Here is a 25084-nt window from a genome sequence, read left to right as displayed (position 1 = left end):
CAAAGAACCCCAATTATTCAATTTTGATGAAATCAAACAAAGTTTAATTTTGGACCCTTTGGGCCCCTTTTTCTTAAACTGTTGGGACCAAAACTCCCAAAATCAATACCAACTTTCCTTTTATGGTCATTAACCTTGTGTTTAAATTTCATAGATTTCTATTTACTTATACTAAAGTTATGGTGCGAAAACCAAGAAAAATGCTTATTTGGGTCCCTTTTTGGCCCCTAATTCCTAAACTGTTGGGTCCTAAACTCCCAAAATCAATACCAATCTTCCTTTTGTGGCCATAAACATTATGTTTAAATTTCATTGATTTCTATTTACTTAAACTAAAGTTATTGTGCGAAAACCCAGAATAATGCTTATTTGGGCCCTTTTTTGGCCCCTAATTCCTAAACTGTTGAAACCAAAACTCCCAAAATCAATCCCAACCTTTCTTTTGTGGTCATCAACCTTGTGTCAAAATTTCATAGAATTCTATTAACTTAAACTAAAGTTATAATGCGAAAACCAAGAAAATGCTTATTTGGGCCCTTTTTGGCCCCTAATTCCTAAAATATTGGGACCAAAACTCCCAAAATCAATACCAACCTTCCTTTTATGGTCATAAACCTTGTGTTAAAGTTTCATAGATTTCTATTCACTTTTACTAAAGTTAGAGTGCGAAAACTAAAAGTATTCGGACGACGACGACGACGCCAACGTGATAGCAATATACGACGAAAATTTTTTCAAAATTTGCGGTCGTATAACAAAAACGATGATCAAAATGATAATTTGAGAACAGTTCAGTATAATATGATAGTTATTCTGGATTCATTGGAGATATGTGCTCGTACTTTCTGTAAGTTTAGTATATACCTTTCGTATGATGGCTTAGGGGATATAAAACTCTTGCCAGGAAATATCAGCTCATATTTCTTGCAAAGATTCCAAAAAAGTATAATATTCCATAATACTGTTCAGATGAGGAATGAATACTGCAATATTTCTTTAAATTGTAAAAGAAAGCATGGATTGAGCATCCTTACTAGACAAAGAAGGCCTTTTATGGTGAATCTTTTTAGAATGAAATCATTTGCCTGATTGCAAATTACACAACAGCTCATGATGCAATAATTTAGCTTTAATATGCCCTTTTGAATTCATAGCTGCAAAATTATGTAATATTGATAATAAAATTAGGTATTTCATCAAAAATCACCATTTTTAAATTAACCATGCAGATAATATTTCTTTCCTGTCATTTGACTTCATATGAACAAAAGCAGCATGTATTTTTCAATATTTGAACAGAACCATTTATTTACTTGTCTTTAAAGAAACATTAAACAATGTATTATGTATTGAACACAATAATGTTGTATTTATCATCTTGTATATTGTCTTGATATACATTGTTCATACATATTTTATTGATAAAAACTATACACTTAATTCTTGGTGATTATAATTTGGCTTATTAGTGGCTATTTTACTTCAGTCACTGCTGGATCACAGCAGCTATCAAAGCATAAAGACTATTATTAATTGTTATACCACTGCAGCATGACTTTAAGTTATATATGGATGAAATCAGTTGCTGAGGTTAAGTTTTTGTACAAGCTGGTTGACTACTTAATTTAGAAAAGTAATATGACAAAAAAATAATGATTTACAAGGTATATGATAAACAGGCTATATGATTGAATTTAATAAAAAAAAAATAAGTATGAAAGACATATTTCAGGAAAACAGCAACAGCAAAACTTAATTTTTTTTTGAATATACAATTATTTTATTAGACTTGAGTTACTTCAGTTGTAACAGTACTATAAGCCATTCCATTTTGTTTGGCCGAGTGTACATTCCGTAAGGATATGAAATTACAAACAAACAGATTGGTAAATGTGTCACGGAACTGTTGACTCATAATACAATACAGAATAAAATTAATTGCACTGTTCAGAAGCACTAAAAGATCCATTATATCTCCTAAATTAGAATATACTGTCTGAAAGAAGTTTGGATTCAGGCCACTTATTCCTGCTAAAATTCCTTGTGGGAATTCTGTAATTACAAAGAAAAGCACAACAGCAACAAGCATCATAGTTGTCCTGTTATGTTCAGCAGACGTTTCTTCGTTGTGTCTTCCAGCTTGCTGTAACAAGCGCTGACGTCTTTTACTGGCTTCATGCATTGCACAAATGATGCATGCACTCAGAATCGTCAGTAAGACACATGGAGCAATTTTGATGATGACTCCGTATATCCAAAATGTTATTGGTTGATATAATGAATGGCTTTGAGCAAACAAACTCAAATCAATCCAGTAGCCTGTATAGTTTGGTTGATATTCAGCCAGTTCATACACTCGGTACATAAAATAGTTTGGTATGCACAGTAAAATTGTTACCACCACAACAATACCAATTGTCAATTTGGCTCTTTCTAAACTGCATAGCTGATTTGCCACCACATGATGGCAAACAAAGATATACCGAAATACTGCCAAGGAAACGGTTAGCCACATTGCCATGTTATGGCAGGTTATAACCACCAGATTGTTCACCACAACAAAATACATCCATCCCTTTGAATGTCCATATGTATCACGTGGAAGAGTGAACACATATAAATACAAAGCATATACCAAATACACAGACATTGTCATGACGTCCGCCAATGCTAAGGCTGTTAGGATTAAGTTTGTTGGAGATATCATGTGTTTCCTTGTTAGAACAATTATGTTCAGAATGTTTGACACTACTCCAAACAAGCAGATGAAACTGCTAATGTACCCATGGTACTGTGAATACTTCTCGCTGAATACTACAAATTCATTGTTTCCCACTACTCCGTCTGTAAAATTTGGTCCAGAACTATTCAAACTCTCCATGATTGATTATATATTTTCCTTTTATAGGTTTGATTGTCTATATATTTATATTGTCCAGTTGTCACTTGCTAAATCACAGTTATATTACAAACGAGACATGTACAAAAATAAATGATTTTTTATCATACAGTCAACAACAACGTAAAAGATGTAAATAAATGATCAGATCTTGTCTGAGTATTGTTAAAATCCATGTGTCCTTGTCAAGTAAGATTCCAAAACGGATGAAAGGTTTATTTCTTCCATATTTGATTGTTGTGCTTTGAACGACAGGTCAATTACCACTCTCTGTGCGGATTGTTGTAGTCTTTTCAGGGCTTGTAATCTGCAATGAATAAAAAGAAGACTTTTATAGGTTCTGTATGACAAAAAGAGAAAGTCATTAGAGAAGTCTAGGTTGACTTGATGCATATTAATGTGCCTCCTTCATATACAATTTATTTTCCTTAATGCTATATTCTAATTTACAAGTCTGTGTTGAACCCAAGACATCTACTCTGTAAGGAGATTATGTTTTATTCTTGACATTCTATTTGTATTTTTGCGGTATGCAATGAATTTTATTTTGTCTCTGATATTTTGTTAATGAAGAGAGCAAATTTACATTGGACATTTTGAGTAGGAAGACAATTTTGCTAATTCTGTGAAATAACTGAATTTTTTCATGTTTTGATTTGCTAGGAAACATGAACTTTATAAATCTGTTGTTTTCAATTCATTTGCTGATTTTGTATCCATTAGGAGGGAGAACAGAAATAGTTTTCACAATGAGTAAATGCAATGTTTCAAAACTCAATGTACAGAATATTTACAAGTAAAATAGATTAAAATTAACAAAATACAAGTTATGTTGAAATCCACAATAAAGGTGATAGCAAAAAAACATTGCATAGACAAATGTTGGCTGTCTATAATCTTTCATACCCTTTTTCTCCGATCATGTGTAAATCTCTAATTATTCCATGGAACCCCATTACGTAAATTAATAAATGTCATCTTCCTGTATAAAATCTCATTACACAAGGAATGAATACAATACCCAAGATCCATCTGATCACTTTCATAATGAATACAAAACATCTTAAGAATATAAACCCATTATCATAGAAATTGTTGTATGCGAATTGCTTCATTTATAAGCACACAGAATTGTTTTTTCATGTTCGTTTTCATGGAAATGGAGATCTATACAAGCTATCATTCATATATGGTATACTGATACAATGACCAAAACAATGGTAGAACATATTAAGGTGTTTTTACCAGTTTATTTTATAGCAGTAATTAAAGGTTTTCCATGATAAGACAACATTTTTCTTTTTCTAGTTTTAAGTACATACTCATGTTTTCGTATGATTTAAAACAATTTTTCTGATTTCACAAGTGATAGAAATGAGAGATTGCATGAGAACAGTCCTTTAAACTATTAACTTATCTTTGGGCTCCTCTATTTACAGATATAATTCAATTTGTGGAAGTGAAAAACATTATATATCTCAAATATTAATATTAATGGCCATTAATGTTTTGACGTGAGGAAATTCATTTTTGTAAAAAGTAACATTCATTCTAAATTATCACCAATGTCTTTGCATACCAACTTCAACAGGATGTTTTCACTCTTTATATTTTTTAACATTGATGACATTATTAGTAATTTTGTATTACACAAGCATTACACTTGAAAACCTTGTACCCTTCATTTCCCTCCAATAGTTTTTTTGTAAATTAATTTGCTAATCTCCATTTATAGCAAATAAATTGATAAGGAAATTTTCTTTCTTGGTTTAATCAATTAACATCTTTTAAAAAGACTGTTCAGGTCTCAATAAAACAATTTAATGCTGCCTAAAGAAGAGAACTGTCGACATAAAATCTTCCATTATTGCAGATTTTCAGAATTTCTTAATAGTTTAGAGAATTCTTGTCAGCCTGTATAACAACCAAGCTATTTTCAATTTAGCTTTGATAGACTCGCTTAGTGGTTAGGATAAAAATGCAGATGTACAGATAAACAGTAACAGAGGGAATTTCTTGTTTATCTTAAATTTTACTATCTTGTCAAAACATTAAGTGCCATTTAATAATTCCCTTAAGTGCTGATTTAAAATAGAAAAAAAATCCTCTATTGATGAATTTAAAAATGGCAATGTGTTTTATAGAAAATAGCTGTGTGATTTTTGTAAACATAGTTTTTGACCATTTACATACAATGGTGTCCAACCTTTTTTCAATTATAATCCTAAATATTGAAGAAAAGAAGGATTGAGCACAAAATTTATAACAGAAATGTTTTAAGAACCTTCTTTTGAAATTGTACTTTATCCTGTACTTCCACCCCAAATAGTTATGCCTCGTTCACACGGACATTTAATTCGAATTGAATTCGAATCGAATGCGAATCGAATTCGCTGATCGCGTTCACACACTCTTTTTTAATTCGAATTAGAATTGACGTAATGACATATAACGTTACGAATGCGAATTAAACTAATTCGAATTAGTTAATGCGAATCGAATTCGAATTACGTGTGAACCCAGCATTATTCTTCATTCACCCCAGAACTTATTTAAGAAAGTTATGGATTCACAATTGACCTTAGAGTAAACTTTTATAAGGACAGATGCTTCATTTGCTTTAAATCACATTACAAGAAGTATTTTGACAAGTTTTTTTTTTAAATCATTGCAATTGTATTTATTTTTGTCTTTACATCCAAGTTTCAGGCCCCCCCCCCCCCCCCCCCCCCTCTTTTTCATGCTTTTGAACTGAGTCAACTCTTGAAATTCTTTCTATATTCTTATAAATTTTACGCGACAAATAGTGTTGGTTTGATGTTTTTTTCTGTAGTTGAATTGAACTACCTTTTTAGCTTTTTAGTTGTTTATTCCTTATGCTGATAGGCTTCAGAAAGAATAAAGTTCATAAACCTTACCTTGAACAGAGGAATATCACTAAAAACAGATTCTGAGTAAATGTAAATGTTTATAATGTTGGACAGATGAAATTTTATGGCCACAAAACTATTTTTTATTTCTGTAAATACCCCTACTTAAGAAAAATACAGTTAAAGGTACTGAAGATTGAAATGGTGATTATAAATAATCCAACATGGAGTAAAACAAGAAAATCTGTTGGATAATGGTGTACAAATACGTATTTTACTTCTTTACAACTAGACATCAAAGATGTAGACACACATAAAAAATAGATTTAATAAAGTAAATGTTTATTTGTTGATTTCCATCAGTTAGTTTTGGTTTAGGAAGCATATGGTATCATGCTTGATATAGTTCACTAGTACTCTATTAGACATTCCAGGTAAATGCTTGAAAAGTCCCAAGAGTTAGGCAGATTGACAGGTTATGTATAATTCATTGCTTAAATATTCAAGATCTTTGATAATATTTCATTAGAACTTGTAACTACTGTTAATTAGAGTCAATATAAAAAACTTTTTCCAGTTCCAGTTCCAATGAGGTTGAGAAGTTTCTTATGATGTCGCATAGAAGATTGAAAAGTACAGAAATAAAATTCAAATTTTTGGAAATGACATATCTGCTATGCATTCTGAAATTTCTGTTAATTTCCTTTTGGGCTTCACATGCATGGCTAAATAAACAAAATTAAATTAGATTTTCTAATAGAAATTCAATAAAGAATATAATAAGAACTGACATTTTATTCAAAATTTCCTGTTCTCTGTTTTTCCTTTTGTTCCTATTCATTGTTATAGATAAAGTGATTGAATAATTAGCTCCTTTCCAGACCAACTATGGGATGATGTCTAGAGACATTTGAGAAAATCTTATATCTGTAACTGTAGACAACATGTCTGCAAAACAGTGTTTTCTAGAGGAGAACACAGAAATTAACAATATAGCAAAAATCTTTTCTTTGAAGTTATCTAGTTGTTGAATTTTTTATTTATATTTAATGAACATAATTTTACTATCATTACAATTTTTCTTTTTATTGCTTATCCCTTCTTTCTTTTCCCCTCTTTTTCGGCATGGGATGGTTGTTCATATCAAACATGATATCCCTTTGCAGTTTAGTATATGCCATCTCTCATAATAGAATTCTGTTGTATTTATTTTCCATAATCATGAAGACATAATTTGTGACTTTTATCTGCATTGCTTCTGAATGATCTGATTATTCAAATGTCAAAGGTGTTTATTTTATTGAAAGTATTGTGAACATTTGATGAAGAATTGGCTTTTAATGACTAGAGAACTACAAGTTGTTATCAGAATTTAGGCAAGGCACTTACTTAATATTGATCCTAAAGGAAAAATGTGTATCTGTATTCCATTCACATTTGGGATGATGTTACTTTATTAAATTGCTGTTCTTTAATATTTAGAATTGTACTGATGCTTAAACTGGCATGCATTCAGTTGAGTTTTTAAATATTAAGGGCGTATTCAGCCGGCACAGACAACAATCCATAAGATTGTCTGTCTTACATAAGTTGCCTTTTACTCTGAACAATTTCTAAAAAATATTGTGTGTTTGTGTTTTGTTAATTTGCTGTTTTTAGAAATACAAATAGAGTATTGTCTTTTTTTGCTTTTTATTAATCTGTATGATAAAAAAAAAAACAGTCTTTGACTTCATTCATATTCATAAAAAACTTTTCTTTTATAAATAGACTGGAGTACCAGATATGACAGGACTTCATACCTCTTGACATGTCACAGAAAATGACAGTACTATATAAGTCATGACATTTCACAGATATGACAATGATAATAATAATAATAATAAATTCTTTATTTAAAGAGGGTAAATATATACTCGACCAAAAATATATGGTTTGTTAATTTTTTGATAGAATTTTTTTTTTAACAATATCCCTTTTTACAATATTTTAGTTAAGACCTGATAAAGGTAATTATCACGATGCCAGTCCTAATGAGGACCCCCTAATCCCTAATGTTGTTTTAGTCTAATTATCAAATGTTGGAGAAACGTGACTAAACCCTCAGTTAGTTACAATAAACTAATCTTCCCTGAGGCCCTCACATACAAATTAAAATACAATCAAAACGGTTCATTCTGGCTATTCCTACATTTTGAATTTTATAGGTAAAATAGTAAAATTGTATGTAGGGGTTCCCAGAATTTGTATGTAAACAAAGGGATTATGTAGGATTATGTTGTAACAACACTTAACTAATGAACCAAGGTAAACCCAGGTAAATCTTGTTGAAAATAAAGAAAAAGAATAATTTATATTATAATATTTTATAGAATAATAAAAAATCAAAATTTAGGTACTAAATAAATAATGAAAACACAAAATGAATTTACAGGCTCATTTTATTAATTCACAAATATTTGGAAATATTTAGGTGAAAACTACACAATATAACACAGCAACAAACGGCAACGACTGAATTGGGACAAGTACATTCAGAATGTGGTGGTGTTAAACTTGTTTGAAGGCGCCAATCCTCTCTCTAATCTAGACAGTGGTGAAACAGTACAACATAAGAACAAACTATAAAAAAAACAGTTGAAAAGGCCGCTCAATTCATCAGATGAATACAAATAGAAATACATCTTGCAAAAACACCAATTGGATGTGGACGAATACTAATACATTCCCACAACAAAACGACAATTTGCACAGATCTGAGAGTACTTGCATTTACTGACTGCTAGTTAAAAGCCAATTACAACTAATAAAAAAATTCAAGCATCTCAGACTAAAATACCAAGCTGTACACATCCAACCTCCTATGGATTTAGAAAAAGATGTCACAAAGTATGTTATCTATTTCCCTGTTAATTTTCTCTTTCTTGGAACATGTTTACCACCAGTTGAACGGAATTTAAATTATGTTCTGCATTGCTTACTGTGGAAGCACAGACGGCTTCTTCTTGTCTAAACAACTTGATCATTCTGAAGATGTTTGGGTGTGGTGCATTGACTTACTTCTTTAGTTTACAGTGCCAACCTTCTAAATGATTTGTTGTTGACCTTCTGTTTTTGTTCAAAATGAATTATTTATTCAAATAATGGAACCAATTAAATCTTTGAATCTAAAGATGAAATTGTTGGGGATAGTACTATTAAATGCTTTAACTACCTTTTCTTTTAAACAGTATTTTCTAGACTTTTTCTTTTAAAAAAAACTATTGCCAGAATACTGTTTGCCTTTTACAATCTTTTGTTTTAATTGATTTTATTTTTAAGAAATTCCATATTAGAAGTACTAAATTATAATACTTGATACAGTTTTCCAACTACAAAAAAATAACATTTTACATAAATATCATATAAATACTTATTTTTATTGAATTTCCACAGGTAAAGTTACCTAGTACCTAATTAGAGACTAATGACTAAAACAACGTAGCTTGCAATAACAACATGTATTGTTCTTCCACTAATCCCCCATGTAGGAATAGCCAGAATAGTAAAATACAAAATGTAGGAATAGCCAGAAGACACCAATCAAAACAGATATTTACACATAGTTAATTTACAGTCATGTAGTTCAATGTATTGTTATTATAAACATAAGATATAATGCTGTTTAAGAAGTATACATGTAGTCAAAAAATCAAATGAAAATAAAAAATATACATTACAAATGCATTGTCATGATTGTAGCAAACATTTCTTATCAGGATTGTGTTAGATATTTCTTGATACTTTGCTTAAAAGTAAAAGTGTTTTGAGCCTTACGCATTTTGTGTGGTAGTCCATTCCATAATACTGATCCAGAATAAGCAAAGGATTTCTTAAATAGTTCAGCTTTTGGCTTAGGAACTATCAGATTACCTTGAGTGACACCTCTTAAGGAGTAAGGATTATTATCTGATTTCAGTTTAAACTTTTGAACTAGGTACATTGGTGCTTCCATACCCATACATTTATATAGAAGTAAATATTTGTGGTAATTTATTCTATTGTCAACTGTCATCCACCCAAGTTTTTTAAATAAGGGGGCTGGGGGGGGGGGGATAAAGGATCTGCATCTAGAATTAATTGCTGCTCTTTTTTGGAGTTTTAAAATTCTTGTTTTCCCTTCATTTTTACATTCACCCCAAATAAAACAGCAGTAATCAATTAAGGGAAGAATATACCCATTGTAATATGTTTTCCTTGCATTTATATCTAAAAACTTCTTTATTTTAGAAAGAAGGTATATTCTGGATGATATATTAGCACAAACTTGGTCAATTTGATTTTTCCAGTTAAGTGTGTTGTCAATTTTAACACCTAATAATTTTTCACATGAAGAATTTTGTAGAACTTTTGAATTTATTATCAAGTTTGGTTGATAAGTCTGAATTGATAGTTTCTGTTTTGTTCCAGTAACCAAACATTTTGTTTTATTTGCATTAATGAACATGTTGTTCATTTTACACCACTCTTTGACACACTTTGTGACATGTGACATGTCACAGAAAATGCCTAAACACAATCAATACAAATCATCACCTAGATTTACTTATAACATGCAATATGATGGTGAAGCAAAAAGTGCTAAAGCTTCTTGAGCACTTGAGTGTCTTCTCTAATTTTCATATGAAGTTTATCTAGTTTTCTGTGAAATGTTTTTGTTTGTTAATATGGCTTCTGAGAAAAACAAATTAAATTTGTTGCAATACTGGGATTCCTTCTTGAAGATAAGGTTTGATTCCCATCGGATTACAAATACAATAATTGAAATTCTAGATAAACTGAAGTACATGAGAACAATGTTGGTTCATTGCTTCAGGTTGTATTTAATCTGTAGGGATTGCAGTTACTAGGTATTTAGCTCATTATTAACAAAAGGACATAAGAGTAAGGTCACAAATCTTGTATTTTACCTTGATCTGTAATTTGTTTTTAGTTATCTTTTTAAGTGCAGTAATGTTTGTTTTTTGTGAAATAAGAAGTATCATGCTGTTACACTGATATTAATGAGATTTGTAAGGAAAACAATTTCAAATTCATGAATAGTATAACAAAATGTTAACATGTTGGACAGTTGGTTTATTGAAACTGTTTTTTGTTCTTTAGTAGCAGAGTTTATTTCAAGTAAATTCAAGTACATCATTTTGACTGATGGATAGTTGTTTCACAATGGCAATTATGACCATATATTTTTATTTGTGTTCATTAAATTTAACAAATTTGGGTTGTAAAGCTCTTTTCTAGATTAACCTTTATGAGCTTCCTCCAGAGGTTGAAGAAATTAAAAAAAATCGTAGGTAGCTCATTACCTTGTAGATTCGTAAAGAGTACTGCTTATGAAAAAAAATGTTTGGTTTGTATTTCAAATGTATAGAATTGTATCATTTTTCAAAAGCAACCCACAGAGTTTAATACATAAAAGTAGGCAATTCAGAAATCAGATTACGATTTACTCTATGGTCTATTATTCATTTATTTGCTTGTTCATGAGAAATAATATATATTTTACCTACCCTTAATAGAGAATTCCATATTTATTATTTATCAAAATCCTTAAACAATTGGGTTTAACACACACAGCAGATACATTTAGATTAAATGTAATTATTTCTTTAGAAAATTAATCAAGATCTGTATTCACAAGAGAATGGTCACACCAATCCATAAAATTATGAAGCATTAGGCTATATGACATGGAAGGGTCAATAATAATGATAATTCATGCTGATATATAAATACCCTCCCTGTATGATTTAATTGATGCTGTCCACTTAACTGACCATAACCTGTGAGATCAATAGTACATTTTTATTGAAAGTTTACTACTATTGATAGTTATAGAAGGCTGTAGAACATGTGGTCCAGGGGTACCAGTTTATGTGTTAGTCTTATTTATGGTGCCTTTCCCATTAGCATGTTAATTTGAAGCCAATTTGATTATTGTTAGAATATTTATCAGATTTGTCTGGAATAGCTGTAATGTTTTTTCTTTTGATTTCCAATCTATGGTTCTTCAGGAACAATCTATGGTTGTAAAAATGGAAATGAAATAGTTTATTAAAACATACAAGCTTCACACTATCTTAAGTTGAAACCTTTGCTTAACATGAACTTTGATTAATAGTTTAACACTTAATAAGCCAAATTGCAAAAATCTAGAGTGATGAACATTAAAAATATGTCTAACTTGTTTGTCTCTTATGTATATGGGCCCTGTCATCCTATTTTTAGGACCAAATTTCATACAAAAAAATGCATTGAAAACTTGTAAACTATCACTTTTACAAATGAAAAAGCTATAATTGGTAGTGTTGAATCAAAATCTATGAATCATTTTCTTTTCATTTCTCCTTAGTGAAGGCTGATCATGAAATTATAGTATGGACTTAATCTTGTTACTTTAGGGTATTTCAGCAAATATCATGTTGAATTGATGAGATGTTCGTTTAGTAGTGAGCACCTTTTAATGTTTTCTCTTTAGATAATTCTACAAAAAGCATGAATGAATTGCAATAATCCTATCAAATGGTATGTTTTAGAATGTCCAGAAGCAATATACTCATTTTAGCCAGATGAGACCAGACATCCTAATGTTTATGGTGATATTGTTATCTGAGCTTGTAAATGTTTCTAGTAACAATCTTAGTGAATTTATCTATCCTATAAATAAACTTATTCTAAAAGGTTACTAATTTTACACTTTAAATTAATCTTTGAATATTGTTGTGAATGGTATATATATTGATTTTGTTTTTAATAATACACTTATGTATTGAGAGAACTCTCTCAATACCTATCTTTTTTGCATTTTTATCTCTGACTGATAAGGACTTCTATATGCTAAATCCATTTGATGTTGGATGTGTACTGATTGATTTTTGGAAACAGATAACTTCAAGCCATTTTATGACTTCTACATTGACTTCTTCTTTCCTCAACTCTCACATTAATAGTTTTGTGCTTAACATTGCAAAACAACTTGTGATCTTCAATTTGTGCTAGCTGTTTTAAATAATCAAAATTTAATTTAAACTTCTATTGGTTATGTTTCTTCTCAAAACCATCATATTTTGATATCACCCTTTTTATATGCATTTATTTTACAATATGACATTTTAATCAGTATTAAACAATATCTATATAAAACATGTTTTTGACTGTGATTTTATTGTCGAGCCTGCAACTTAAAAGTTGCAGAAAGCTCGACATAGGGATAGTGATCCGGCGGCAGCTACGGCGGCGGTGTTAGCTCACTTCTTAAAAGGTTTATATTTTAGAAGGTGAAAGACCTGGATGCTTCATACTTTGTATATAGATGCTTCATGTTACGAACTTTCCGTCAATCACATGTCCAAAGTCCTTGACCTCATTTTCATGGTTCAGTGACCACTTGAAAAAAAAGTTCAGAATTTTTGTAATGTTGAATTCTCTCTTATTATAAGTAATAGGATAACTATATTTGGTATGTGCATACCTTGCAAGGTCCTCATGCCCGTCAGGCAGTTTTCACTTGACCTCGACCTCATTTCATGGATCAGTGAACAAGGTTAAGTTTTGGTGGTCAAGTCCATATCTCAGATACTATAAGCAATAGGGCTAGTATATTTGGTGTATGGAAGGATTGTAAGGTGTACATGTCCAACTGGCAGGTGCCATCTGACCTTGACCTTATTGTCATGGTTCAGTGGTTATAGTTAAGTTTTTGTGTTTTGGTCTGTTTTCTCATACTTTATGCAATAGGTCTACTATATTTATTGTATGGAATGATTGTAAGGTGTACATGTCTAACGGGTAGATGTCATCTGACCTTGACCTCATTTTCATGGTTCAGTGGTCAAAGTTAATTTTTCAAGTTTTTTTGGTCTTTTTATCTAAATTATATCCCAAATGTCAACTATATTTGGTGTACTGAAATATATTATGATCTAAATGTCAGTCCCGCAGGTTTTAATTGACCATGACCTCAATTCAAGGTTCATTGCACAGTTTATGTGTTTTGGTCTATTTTTTTAAAACTTTAAGTAATAGGTCAACTATATTTGTTGTATGGAAGCATTGTTAGCTATAAATGTCTGCCTGGCATGGTTCATCTGACCTTGACCTCATTTTCATGGTTCAATGGTCTTTGTTTAGCTATCTTGGTTAATGTTAAGTTTATGTGACAGTTTTGATAAAGCTTTATACTTAGGACTATCAACATAATACCAATGATTAGTAAAGAAGGCGAGACAATTTAGTGTGTGCACTCTTGTTTTATACAATCTGATTAAATATAAAATTGGTTCTAAATATCTTTTTCGAATACTCAGAATTTGCAATATATTGACATACCTTCAAAAAGTTGAAAGCAATAATTTCATTGGTGGATGCAATGATTACAAAAACAAAAAGTAAAAAGTATATTGTCTGCAAAGCGAGGACACAGGATTTGAATGTATTTCAAACAGATTATATTGAATATTCTTCAACAAGTATCATGAATATTGAAATCAAGGAGTCTATTCAAGATAATTGTAGAAATACTGATCCTGGTATGTAGATGTGGAAGCTTGCTTGCAAATTATTCTCGTAAAGGAGAATTGATTACAATTAAATCATAGCAGTATCAGACTTAATATCTTCAGATAATAAATTGTCTTGAAATTTTCTATGCTAAATCCCTAGACTGGATTTAGACTGTATTAACAACAAAGACAAATTACCGCTGGGTTTTAGATATATCATTTGGGGACTTGCGTAACTTTAAGAGGCACTTCTGAAAACATTAAAAAGTGAAAAATGGTCTGTTGATGATCTGGTCATTACGCTTATTTCTAGATTAAAATAACCTCATTCCTTTTCGTTGGGTGATCAACCAATAAAAGTAACTGTGTCAGTTTTTAAACAGAATTACTTGATTCTGGTAGGAAAAAAATGCTTTACATTTAAACATTAAAGAAAATTATATGAATATAGTTTCTACCACTGCATTGAGTGTGATAAATTGTAAAATTTAAAATACGAGGCTTCAGGACAGGGTGTAAATATTTAAATTTAACTCCAAGAATGTCAATGGAGAAATATAGTGTCATACAGTGTAGTGATACAGCGGTGACATCTGTTTCTGAATTGAAATTTAGAACATATCCTTCTTTTTCAGGGATCTAGAAAAGATTGTGTTCATTCTCACAAGAAATGGTTGACTTTATCACTAGTTCACACAGCCAAATGAAGGGAAAAGTAAGAAAAATAGAAGGTATGATGAGGCCAATTGTTTAGTCCTTTCTGTTAAATAGCATCCATCAGATGTTCAAAAAGCATTAGTCTCTCAGATATCAGTATTTATATTTTTGAATTTCCATTAGTGCCTCAAACTACAAAATTTGAATGAATGGCCTCATTTTGAGATCCGTTACCGAAAGATAGATAGAAAGTACATAAGGATATTCAAGCGTGAAAAGAAGAAAACAAATTGGCAAAAAACTAAATATATGTACATGTACTACCAAAACACAAACAAAAGTCTACTAAAAACACAACAAAGAAAACTTAAGTATGAGCAACACAAATCCTATAAAAAAAATGGAGGTGATCTAAGGTGTTTGGAAGGGTAAGCAGATCCTGCTCCACAATTTTGCACTCATTGTTACTCCTGTAAGTTCTAAGGTTCTGGCATTCTCTTCGCTATTTAATGATTTGCTTTGATCAATGTATCTCCCATATTCTTTCAACACAAATTTTGTTTGTAAGTAAATTGATTATATCTATGAGTTTATCTTTATAAGGTCATTGTTCAGTATGGTTTGGAGTTTTTTCAAAAGACAATAATGTCACGTTAGCATTAAGAACAATTTCCTCAAACTGACAATAAGGACTGCATGGATGTCTGGATTAACATGATATTTCATCAATTTGTAAGAAAAAGACTTTGCTTTTAAGTTATTAAACAGAAATAAACAAAGTACATTAAGCTTTTAAATTGGAAATTTTTCTAGAAAAAAAAGAATTAAGTCTTGTATATTTCTAAGAAATATAAAGGAAGTTTATTCATTCAATATTTAGAGAAATTGAATATTTAATCCAATTAATTGCTTTTCTGTATTTGTTATTATCAGACTTAAATTGAATATAATACTCTTGTTTGAAATATGTAACCTTAACATTAAGAAGCTTAGGTTCAATAAATAATCTGAGCATACAAATGCTCAGGGTTAATGACTTATTCAAAACGTACACAGTCAGGATTGATAATTAACTTTTAACATGCAGAGGTTAATACTCAAAACTTACCCGGTACTCTACTCTAAATGAACAGAAAGTTAGACTCAATAGCTTATGGCAAACCTCTAGAAAAGCAGGGTCAACATCTTACTACAAACATACAGAAATTCAAAGTCAACAGCTTACAGCTAACAGTATACAAAACACAACATAGAAAACTCAAGATGGAGATTTATGAACTGGTCCAAAAACCAGGGGTTTAATAGATACCAAACAAAAGTAAGCTTCCTTTCTCTTGATTCTTACACAAAGCTTACACTAAGATGTTTACTCATTTGACAGAGAATTGAGTCAGAGTGCAGAAATCTATAAAGACTTGATTAGGTTAGGAAGTTATGTAAACAAGGAAAAGTAAATACTAGGCCTCTCATACAACTTTCATTGACATGAAAATATTAGCTGATTGAAGTCAATAATTTTATTTGATTGTCAGGATAAGACTTGATCGGTCTTGTACTGATAAATAACACTCATGAATTGTACCCATATAGCACTGACAGAACATACGTGTCCACTTCAGTCCATAAGTGATGTATTTTGGCCGGTCAGTATTTATTGTGGTGTAATCAATTGACAATCTATTTTATCCATTATTGAACAATTTATCATTGAAGAGTAATAACTCAAGTCATGATGTAATAAACTTCTCTTGATAAAGCTTTACTTCTTTTCCGGTTTCTGTGATTTATTTTGAATGTTGTCATGTTTCATTCAATCAAGACTTGTATTTTTGAAAATGTATGTCCTGAATAACCTTGTGATAATGACTACTTCACACTGACAGTCAGCCATTTTTAACAGAAATTGATAGACAATTGTTCTGACTAACAAAGAATACAATGTCCTTCTATTGTAAGAAGTTTAAGTATTATTTTCATTTGGATTGGTCAGGTTTAAAAGGAATATATTCTGAAGTGAAGAGACTTTTTTTAATATTCACACAATTTTTGTAGCAACACTACACTATTTTACTGCAGGCAATTTGTAAACACCACAAAACAGTATCAGAATAGTTTTGCTAGAATTGATAATAAGGTAGTTGCCCTAAAAACCAGCAGCATGACTTATCTTTCTTATGGCGTTAATGTTAGTTTCAATACAATCTTTAGCATGCCTGATTGGAGTTGGAGATAGTCAAATAATCTGATTACAAATCACAACAAAATTTGTTTTAAGAAGGACTTGAAAAATTGAAAATTTCTTATAACTTTCTATACTCAAATTATAAGTAAGAAAGTCAAAGAAATAAGTAACAAACACTTATTTGAATATCAAATTTGTATGCATGTTTTCTTTTTTATATTTTTCGCAGCATGAAAGTTGTTAATCGTCTACTGGCTTTGTGTAAAGAGTTCTTCCAATGGTGTGTGCATGTTTGTGGCTGAGAAAGGGGATATAAGCCTGCCTTTAAGTGGTAAAACATATTTTTATGCAAATGTATATTAAGTGAATCATTGAGACTGGGAAGAAAAGAATTTAATGATATATCAGAAAGAAATCAAAGTTTAGAGCCAATTCTATTATGTGTCTTAATGTCCTCATAGAAGTGACAGTTGAAAAATTCCAATTGTGCCAACAAAGTAAATGAATTTGGCTCTATGTGGGGTATAATGCCAGTAGTGATAAATATCTTCAGTTAGACTATTCCTCCTTGGCATTATAATAGTTATCTAAATGACAAAGCCTGCCTCATTGGATTCACCATTAAGGCCACTAGAACTCAAATGTGATTTCTCCCACCCCCATAATGTAAACATAAATAGCTTTGTTAGACTTCATTAGGGAAATTAGTTGTAATTTATACTGTAAAGACACTGATATGTCTAATATGATAAAAGTCAATTTTGTTTTTGCGAGCATACATGTTAATCTTGGAAATTGTTACATCATTAGTTATCAGATGTCACACATAAAAATAAACTTACAAAAAATACAGTTATATATCTCAGATTCATGATAGAAAGTGCATAAAGATGGGGGGGGAAATATACAAGTCAGAGCTAAATGTAAAATGTGCAGGCTTTAAATGTCACAATCGTTTTGAGGTGATTTGAAACTATCACAATAACCTGTAAAGTGGACTACCTGAAACATTGTGGATTTGAACCTTAATATATCCTTACTTAGAAAATGATTTCATTAGTCATAGATAATAAAAACAATATTGGGATTATTTAGATTTGCAGAGATCACAAACTCCATATTGTCCTTGTTTTTCTTTTGCGGAAGTACACATTGAGAAAGGCCTTGTTTTTAATAAAAGAAAACAAACATGGAAATATAACTCGTAAGAAGGTGATATGTACCAAATATGGACTTGTTTACAGGATACTTGAGATGTAGCTATAAACTTTGATTGGTTAAATTGATTTTCATTAAAATTGGCTTGTGATATCTGCACGCTCTTGACAGAAATGTCAATATATCAAAGAGTATACGCGAGAATATTTTTTCTTATTTTTGACAGTTGATGGGATTTAATTGATAATCTGAACAGAAATAATATATTTATCAATACAGATGTTAATGTTAAAATCTAAAGTTACATTAAAATATAATGTCTATTATTTCAAGAGAATATACGATGGATTCATTTATTTTCTTGGGTATTTTTAAGTACCCTTTCATTTCAGTCCATACTTTTGAAGCAAAAAAAACAAAACACATTTGTACCCCACACAACTAAGTGCAGAGGGTATAATGTTTTTGTCCTGCTGTCCGTCATTCTGTCAGTCCGTCAGTCCTTTTCTTGACATTACAACTCCTCTGAAACCACTCAACAGAATTTCATGAAACTTTGTAGATAATAAGGCATACTATGTAGATATGCATATTGTCAGGAAATTATGATTCAGGATTTTTTCTAGGAGTTGCGCCCCTTTGAACTTATTTGCCTTAATATACTACTGCAACAGTTTGTCATCAAAACTCCTCTGAAACCTCACAACAGAATTTTATGAAACCTTTTAGATTATAAGTAAATACTATTTCAATCTACATATCAACAGGAAATTATGATTCAATTTTTTTGCCTACATTTCTTAATGTTGGGGGGGGGGGGGGGGGGGGGGGGGTATGTGAGTGTGCTCCCTAAGGTTCTTAAAATTTTCTTGTTCAACTTCCAAGAATATTGAAATGCCAGAATGCCAGTCCTTTTTTTTTGTATTTCCTTGAACATTTAGTTTTCAGTGCCATACAAAAAATGTGTTTTGTCCCATGCCAGGAGTTCATCACTTATTTTTTCTGTACCATTAGGGACAATTATTGGTTCCAGTCATATTTATGTTCTACTGTTGTCTCGTTCATCTATTTCTGTAGGAAATGTAGTAGACTGTAATATGAATAAAATGAGATGTGAGGTATTTGTCTAGTAACAGCAACCCAATGCCACATTTATAACGAAAAGACATTTGGAGAATGATGTATACTATTACACTTAACTAATAAACAACTAATCGAAAGACTTGGAAAAACAACAGGAAGTCATAACTATATGGAAATTAACTGTCTTGTCTGCCTGCTTTAGTATCTTGTTTGTACATTGCACTTTTATGACAACAGTCCTCAACTCTCTATATGTTCTAGAAACCAAAACGGCACTATATCATGTGGTCATAGGGTGAACTGTCTTACCCACTAACATCTTCCTTTTATTCTTGGTTGTCAAAATTGTCCAACATCTTTCAAATTGTAGGAATTTGAATATTCTGATTTATTCTCATTCTGAATATGCATGAAATATTTGCCACTGGACATTATGCAGTCAACACTTGATCAGCTAATAAACACAAATTAAAAAAATTGTAGTGCATTTCCATTAAAATTTGTACTGAAATCTGATTAATTAATTCATATTTTCATCGGTTTTCCTAAATTCCCATTAACTCTTAAGTGCTCTTATTAAATCCTGAATCTCAATTACTGGTAATTGATTGAAGATTAATTTTTTGAAGTTATTAAATTTAGATAACAAATTTTCACATTTGAAAAATAGGATATAAAACATTGTTTTGTATTGTGATGGGTATTATATATGATTACAAGTTTTTGGGATACTTTTAACTCTGTATTCAAAAGTGGCATAAGTTCAGGGGCATTTTGGGACTGTACGATAAAGATTTAGTTTCAAATGAAATATCCTTATTTTGCCTCATTTTGATCTGATGATAATCCTCTCTTAGATGTACTTTTAGAATGTTTCTGAGTCAATAGGATTAAATTTTTATAGCAGGAAGTCTGAAACCTATGGAAACGGTATTGGAATTCTAAAAATCTAAATTACTTCTACTTTAGTATGCAAATTCCCAAGTATTTTATGGAAAAGGAGTCAGTTTCACAAAAAAAACTTACGATTAAGATTGATCACAAGTCATGAACAATTCAGTATACTTAGAATAAAATTTAGTCTTAAGTTTTTTTTTGTAAAACCACTCCAGTGTTTAAGATTTAATAAGACTTATTTCCCTTAAATGCATTTGTTTTATAGTAGATGAACTATTGGTGTGGAAAGACAATTTTCGAATTTGTGCACTTTGCAGTACATTGCTTTTGTCATTTTGTCACAGTAAGAACCTATCGCTGGTTTGTATTATTTAGGCAGCTTGACCTCAGGACAACCTTGTAAATTATTCATTAAGATCAACTTGAGATTGGTGTATTTGTAGCAATATTAAAGTAGGAAGATATGATAAGATTACCAATGAGACAACTGTCCACTAGAGTTGAAATGACATTGATATAGTACCACATAAAATTAAGAGAAAAAAAATCTAGTACATGCTTTTCTAAGATTTAGGATTCTACAAATACATGTACTCCTAAAGCTTATATAAGAATAACACATATAGTGCAAGAAAAAAATCCCATCTATTATATTAGAATTAATTAATAATTGTTGAAATTATTGACTTCTTTATTGTATGTTTCATTTATTTCATGTCACATTTAATTATTATTTTGATTAATATAACACCAAAATATGATCAGTGTCCCCCATTGTTTCATAATTTATTTAGTAACACTTTAATGTATGATTACTCTTTTGAAAAATTAATAATGAAAATTCTGAAGGGAAATAACTGCTTACAACTAGGAGGAAGATAAAGTAAATAGTACAATAAAATGGATAAATTTTAAAAAAATCAGCTATCAAAAAGCCCATCTTTTGGAAGTTATTAATTAATGGAATGCTTGTGTATATCTATGTACAGCTTTAAAGGATGAAAACTTTTACCCCAAATTTGAGTTAGAAAAGGCTGGTTTTTTTTGTAATTGATGTTGTAGTCGGTGGCAACGCCTGAGTGGTGTCCACAAATATTCACTTTGTGGTAAAAGTTTTTAAAATTTTGATAACTTTCTTAAACTTTACTAGATTTCTACCAAAGCTTGTTTATAATCATATTATGGTAATGTTCAGTAGTAAATTTTATAAAAGAAATATCCTGTTTATCCGTATTTTACTCATAAATGGACTTAAGTTTTTCTGCTAGTTAACATTACAGTCTTGATTTAGTATATAAACCATTATCAATAATAGGTAAATTGTGGATAACTTTTAAAAATGTTGACTTGAATAAGTGGCTGTTTCTAAAATTAATGAACTGACTTTTACTTGATTAAAATAGTTGTACTGTGACAAAATATCTTTAAAAACACAATTGGTATGCAGAACTTGTATATTTTCTTTTAATTTTCAGCATAATCAATGATTACAACAACAAATAACAATTAATTATCAGATATTGACAAAGCTATTGGTAATAATCAATGCCAAAGAAGATTGGGTTTGTGTCATCTTCACTTGATCTTTGTCTTTCAACAGAAATGATTTTACAGAATTATATAATCTTTGGCAAAATAAAATTGAAATTGAAATATGTTGAAAATAGCAGCTGATAAACACAGTAGTTGGTAGATATCAGATTATAAATATCTTAATGAGAATCGGTTAAAACCAATATTAAAATCGTGAGGTTTGGTAATCACACTTGCTCCTTGTTTACTATAGATGTTTAGGAGCTTGCCGAACAGATGAGGAAAAGTTTACTAATATTTGACTTACTGATTTTTTTCTGGAAAGGTGCAGAAAATTACTAAAAGTTATTTTAAATGAATTATGGTAAAAAAACTGAGTGTTACAAGGCCATTAGTCACCTGTTGTGATAGAACATTGTCTGTTATCACAAAAAAGATGATTAGACAAAAAAGAAAAAAGACTTGATTCAATGTATCTATAACAATATTGGATTACACAATCAAAAATTTGTTTCATATTTAAGCAATTATAATTTCATATCTACCCATACTGTTAAAATACCAATGGTCAGTCTACAAACCCTTGAATGAGTACTGCTGATAATCGGAATAACTTGTATAAAACATAAATAACATTATTTACCTGTTTTGGACAGAAGTTGCAACTTTTAACATTGGAAGATTTCTAGGCTTCTTTTATACATAAGGCTTTAATCATTATATCTAAAAAATAAATATTAGTCAAATTATTCTATGTTGATTGTGTAATATTAAGAATACAACTAAAAATTGTTTTTTTTTTTCTGTATAGAAATAAGGAAGGAAGCACATGCTTGAGTATTGAATATACTTTGTGTGTTTGGGGTTTTGTTCTCATTGATGTTGAATTCACTGATCCCATATTTTTTTCATACAGTTTAATACAAATGGTCAACATTTTGTTGTGCATAAAAGAGGACATCATCACAGTTCTTGCAACTGCATTTATTTTAAAAACAGTCTGTCATAGTCCAGATGAAAAAAGGTTAAGTGTTTGATCTCTAATGTTTTACATTTTGAACCTTAGAATTGAAAGATATTATTTTTTTGCATGTAACTGAACATTCAATTCTAATAAAGATGTATTGAAGCAAAAATGCTTACTTTGCTTTATTTGGTTTATATACTGAAAACCAACTTATTTTCGCGAGAGATTTATTTTCAGGACTTTCGCGAGTAGAAAAATTACGCAAATATAAATCGTCCCGAATGTGTAAACCTTGGATCTTTCCTTATTAAACTTCATCAAGTAAATAAGAAAATTGCGAAACTAAATAGCTGCAAAGTGGTCAAGAAAGGGTTAAACGCAAAATAAAGTATCCGTGAAAATAAGTTGGTTTACAGTATCTGAGAACAAAGTTAGTTCCAGGGTGAAATAAATCACTATAATGTACAAGTATATATGTGGAAATGACATTGCTTATCAATACTACATGAAGGACTTTGAAATCTGTGCTAGTGAAGTCTTTGAATGTATATTGATGCTATCAGATTTAATTTAAAATAATTATACATCCCACTACCACCTCTTTGAGTTGATAAGTGGTTCAAGGTCTTGCGTGTCTTGGTTTTTGATAAATATTGACTTAAATTGCCTTTATTGGCCAGTTAATGATAGCCTTTCTTGGTCATTATTGGTAAGTTATATTCAATACTGTGATTATGGCTTCAATTCCAACATCCTGAAGTACAAAATTTATGCATTATTGCTAAAAATATCAATTGAACATAACCTTTTGTCACGCTTAATACTGTTTGGTCAGTTGCTGTTGTTTTTATCCCTGACTTAAGGAAAGTAGATGGGTATTCAAAGGTTACATTTGACCACAGTGAGTTGCTGTCAAAGTTTTGCTTTTGTTAAGTTGTACATTAAGTTCTGTAACTTAGAGACCCTTAGTGAATGTGGTATATCAAAATAGAATGATTCTATTAATTTTGCTGATTTTGATGCACATTCCACAAACTTTATTTGTTTCTTTAATATAGATATTCTGCCTGCATTATGCAAAAAAAAGTGCTGATTTCTATTTTTTGGTAAATGTAAGAATTCTAACATTTTTCTCTCCTTTTGCCTTCTGGAAAAAAAAGAAGCCAAATAATAGTTAACACTATACCAGAATGAAGAAGGAATTATTCTGTCTGCATTATGCAGAAAAATCCCACCCTAAATCATTATTTCTTGTGTTCACATGGCAGAAGATTAATCCATAGGGATAGTGTTTACAGAAAAAATAGGATTGTTTAACCATATTAAAGTGATCTATGTTGTTTATAGGCATGTACAATGGCTGGTTTAAGCGTTTATTATTCTCTCACCATGTAGCACAGAATTTCTATATTAGTGTAAAAACCAACATGAATCAGTACTACTCGCATGGCTTAGCCTTTGAACAGAATTAATTATGTTTTTGTCTACTTGTTCCATGGGGAAATCACATGAGTGACCACTGTCAAATTGATCACAAGTTGCATAGAAATTGTACCTGAATTATTTTCAAACAGCATTCAGATGATATAACTCAATTTGTTATGCACATTTTATTTTGTAAATGTCTTGTTTAACCTAAAATCTGAACCTGTTTACTAAGAAATTAACATACAGAGCACCTTGTTGCTTGTTCAGGGTAATTGATATATATAAGATGTGGTATGTCAGCACCTGAATGATGGTGACGTGCAAGGACTGTATTACCGGTCACGGTCGTTTAAAACTTTCATATATGTACAAGGCATAATTTGTAAAAGAAAACCATTATAGGTCAAAGTATGTCATTTAACACAGAGCCTTGGCTCACACTGAACAGCAAGCTATAAAGAGCCTCAAAAATGACTAGTGTAAATATTATAAAAAAAACTCCCCCTAACACTATGATAATTTTTCAATGAAACTTGTGTATGCTTTAATTCATCTCTGATTTTATTTTTTAGATCTAATTAACCTTCATAAGCATTGGCTTTGCCATGCCTATACTAGTGATGAAGTTTGAGAATGATTGTCAAAGGTAAGAGTATTTTAGTTTTATGGATGTCTGATGAAAAATGTAAAAATATGATATCTCAATTAGTCCCTATTAAGGTTCATTGGTCTTTTTTAATAGGCTGTGCAGTGACATTAACTATTCTAGTATACTTCATTGTCATTGCTAGTATAAATACATCTGTATAACTAACACCATTCATGAAAGACATTCATTTATCAAAAGGTCAGATTTTCATAATTAAATGT

General features: G+C 30.5%; 2 protein-coding genes across 8 annotated transcripts in view; one reads left to right on the top strand and one right to left on the bottom strand.

Annotated features, from left to right (window-relative positions):
- Window positions 1-25084, top strand: part of LOC134719289 (protein MON2 homolog) — a 302758-nt gene that overhangs the window by 104052 nt on the left and 173622 nt on the right. The window lies entirely within an intron of this gene.
- Window positions 760-22545, bottom strand: LOC134719274 (G-protein coupled receptor dmsr-1-like). Of its 2 annotated transcripts, none has more exons than XM_063582281.1 (2): window positions 22463-22545; window positions 760-3206 (listed from the first exon to the last, which is right to left on the bottom strand). In XM_063582281.1, the coding sequence occupies exon 2, from the start codon at window positions 2879-2881 to the stop codon at window positions 1784-1786; it is 1098 nt and encodes a 365-aa protein (XP_063438351.1). In that variant the 5' UTR covers window positions 2882-3206; window positions 22463-22545; the 3' UTR covers window positions 760-1783. The 2 variants fall into 2 exon arrangements, with proteins under 2 accessions (XP_063438351.1, XP_063438357.1); XM_063582287.1 differs by lacking the exon at window positions 22463-22545 and adding an exon at window positions 11319-11467.

Source organism: Mytilus trossulus, chromosome 1 (genome assembly GCF_036588685.1).
Source record: "Mytilus trossulus isolate FHL-02 chromosome 1, PNRI_Mtr1.1.1.hap1, whole genome shotgun sequence".
NCBI classification, from domain to species: domain Eukaryota; kingdom Metazoa; phylum Mollusca; class Bivalvia; order Mytilida; family Mytilidae; genus Mytilus; species Mytilus trossulus.
This window is presented reverse-complemented; position numbering and strand designations above follow the sequence as displayed.